At 42.4% G+C, this 3,437-nt stretch overlaps 1 protein-coding gene across 1 annotated transcript; it reads left to right on the top strand.

The window, feature by feature from the left end:
* Positions 1-2,415: 2,415 nt before the first annotated feature.
* On the top strand, positions 2,416-3,411 carry TEOVI_000861400 (Trypanosome variant surface glycoprotein (A-type), putative; the record flags this gene model as incomplete). The annotated part of the gene is made up of 1 exon (XM_067223567.1): positions 2,416-3,411. The coding sequence occupies one exon, from the start codon at positions 2,416-2,418 to the stop codon at positions 3,409-3,411; it is 996 nt and encodes a 331-aa protein (XP_067079668.1).
* Between the last annotated feature and the right edge of the window lie 26 nt (positions 3,412-3,437).

Genomic DNA, 3,437 nt, shown 5'->3' with positions numbered 1-3,437 from the left:
GGTTTCATTACACACCATGGGGAAGGAGGTGAAATCATGAAGGTACAGAATTTGTCGCACAAGCGACATAGAGTTACCTTTTTATATTAGAAATAGATGCCAAATTATCCATTAGAAGCTGCCAACTAAAAAACCGTAAAAGAAAAAGACGATGCGATAAAAGGTGCGTATTTAAACATTTATAAAAAGTTGATGAGGTACAGCAAGTCAGTGGATATATATGATAAATTCTGTATTAGCATTCAGGTCAAAGATTGACGGTATTTAAAAAACATGCACATCACAGACGAATTCACACTAGCTCAGCATTACTAGACAAAGTTTAAAAAATCCATAGGAAAAGGGTCATAAAATACCGCATTTACAGACTAAGAGGCGAACAAAGCCGAAAGAAAAGAGGTAGAGCAGTGGAAAATACGCAAGATCGGGGATGCAACAAAAGAGGTGCCGTTATATCATCATTGAAAATACGACAGCCGGAAACCGCAAAGTAGATCCCATAAATTTTAAATGCTTAAGACAAAGAAACGTATTCACAATTTCAAGAGGGTTTGGGATTGGATTTGTCGTCGAATAGGATAGGTTCAATAAAAATAAAGACAAAATCACTGGATTTCAGTCAAAGGTGGGTCCACAAAAATCCTAATTTGCTGGAGAAAGTGGTGCCAAGGCTAATGGGCGCTAAGAGAGATATTCCAATAGTAATCTGAAATTGAAATGTGAGAAGTTTGGAGTGTTTTGCATGAATAAGCCAGAGGAGGTAAAGGTAAATAAGTATAGAGGTTGTTTTATGGATAATTCTTCAAAATTATGTGGATTATCATTGAAAGCAGCGTGAAGAGCCAGAATTTTTCAAAAAGAGAAGGACCAAAGACGCCAAGAAAGTTTTATTAACTTGCAAAATAGTTTAGAGATAGTAACTAGTATTAACCCTTGCAAAAATAAGACTTTAAAAATTTGTTATACAAGAACAAGTATTTCGTTTTTACCTAAATTCGAGTATATTAAGATTTAAGAAGCAACAACATTAGGGGTAGTTTTATTAAATTAGAAATGATGTAGTTTACGAGAGTGCAATTAAGTCTCTCTTAGCATGTAGGAAACACAGGAAAGTAATGGCAAGCATTTTTCAAACAACTTTTCATTTCTTCTACAGCCTTCTGAATCATTAAGATTGAAAGAAATCAGTAAAATAAAATGGGAAACAGAACTGACAGAAGCGGTTATGTTGATTTTGGAGGCCCTGCAGCTTATTAAAGGATTTAAAACTGCTGAGACTGTGTAAAATTAAGTGAAAAAACAAAGACAACAAAACTGAGAAACACGAAAGAAGAGCAGTTTTAGGACCTGATTTAGAAGGGAAGTTAACGATAGCAGCAGTAAAGGCGCAGGTGAAACATTAAAAAGGAAGTTTCCGATGCATATTAAAGCTATAACAGTTAATGTACTTCAACAATGGCTAAGCTCTACACGCTGAATATTAACAGACCGTATTCATAGCGACATATTGCAAGTGAGGTGTTGGAACACAACGCATATAGAAGCTCCTAACACACCTCAGACGGAACATGTAATTTTAAGGGCAAGAATCCTACCCAAGGCAGCATTTGACATCGTATAGGTAACACCCTCAGAAGCCTCTAGAATTACCAACAGCAGAACTCTTTCAAGGCTGCAACAAACACGGCTACCCTACAGGCACGAAAACACAGAAGCAGTTTTATAGATTATAAACGCAAGTGGATTCTAATTTTATAAGCGGTGTAAAATGTAGAGCTTGTATAAAGGCATTTCAATCAACTGAAATACCGATACTAAAGAAAAACAGCTGATAACAAATGCAAAGTAACCAAAAAAGTAGAAGTAAAAGAAATAAAACCAACCAAACCACAAAATGCAAGTCTTCACCAGGGGCGTGCCACCCAAAAGCAGAGGCACCTCGCCACGACAGCCAGCCAAACATCAACAACCAAACTGACTTGCGGGCCAAATCGCCGTTCTTTCTCCGCAGAATTAGCAGTCTAACGTCAATGTCAGCCATGAGGGCAGCACGGTTGGTCTTACTGCTTCTAGCGGCAGAAGGAAAGAAAGCAGCAGCAACACACACCGCATTCAAAGACTCAGCAATCACACAGCTCTGCGAGATCGGTACGCAACTGGCTAAAGCACCAGCGATAGCACTAGCAAAATACAAAATCTTAACAACCGCAGCAACAGCAGCCCGAGCTGCGGAGATGCTGTCGAACCAAGCGGCCGCGGCAAACGCGGGTGAAAACTCGAGTACGTTATTCAAGGCCATTGCCCTAGCAGCGGACAGATGCGCCAACGAAGCAACAAAGCGACTCGAGGACTTTGCACCGGTGTCTGCAAAAGCAGCGCTTACCGGACGAAAGCTCAGCAGGCGCTATCAGCGAAATGGCGGAATTTCTCAGGCAAATTTCATACAAGTCAAGCGCGGCCACAAACTATTGCCTCGGCTCAGCCACGGCAGCAACAACTGCGACCAAGCTCTCGGCGTTAGGGTGCCCTTCGTTCGAAGACATAACGCTTCCGGACGATGTAAAATACGACGAGGCAGTTATAAGTAATACAGGCTTTGCAAAACTAACACCAGGCTCGATCAAACAAACAGGGACCGCCGAAACAAAATGTGTGTTCCTGAAAGGCGGCGCGGACACATCTTCAGTGCTGTGGCGGGAAAACCAGCCGGAAGGCATCAAGATAATGGCAGGATTCGTAGATCTGGCGCCACACGAGACCGCAAACAGCGAAGCCGCGACCATGGCGACACTAAACAGCGGTACGCAAAACGGCAAGTTTTCAAACGGCGCGGGCGATGCCCCAAAAACAGCCTTCAACACGGCCCCGGAGCTGAATGAATTCAGCACTGCAAACTGTGGGACAACGGCCGACGACGTGATTAAACACGTTCTGACAGCAAACAAAGCCAAGGCACTACTGGAAAGTGTTTTACAAACCCAAGAACCGTACAAAACAGGAAAAAGCGCAAACAAGGCAGCCGACGAAATGATCAAAGCGGCGGCAGATAATGCAGACACTAAAGCTGAGGAGAAGATTCTTGAAAAGATAAAAGCACAAACGGTAACAAGAATAGAAGGTGACAAAACTACAACTAAACCACTGACGGAGGCAGCAAGTAGCGACGACGAAAGGCGCACCATTCTGCTGAATCATCTACAAAGCCGAGAAGAATTAGGGAAACTCGCTTCCGAACTAGCAGCAGCAAAAGCCGCAAAGGCGCCACAGGTACCAAAACCAGATGATTGCAAGGGAAAATGGGAGAAGCTTGCTAAGAAGGCAGCAAAGAAATTACAGAAAACGGAGAAAAGAAGTGCGCAAAGGATCCAAACTACACGGCAAAGCAGGAAGAGGGAACAAAAGAAGATGTAAAGAAAGAGGATAAATGCTCTGATAAG

This window comes from Trypanosoma equiperdum (assembly GCF_001457755.1).
Source record: "Trypanosoma equiperdum strain OVI genome assembly, contig: ctg_1899, whole genome shotgun sequence".
Lineage (NCBI taxonomy): Eukaryota > Euglenozoa > Kinetoplastea > Trypanosomatida > Trypanosomatidae > Trypanosoma > Trypanosoma equiperdum.
The sequence above is the reverse complement of the archived record's forward strand: the minus strand, read 5'-3'. Positions and strand labels throughout refer to the sequence as shown.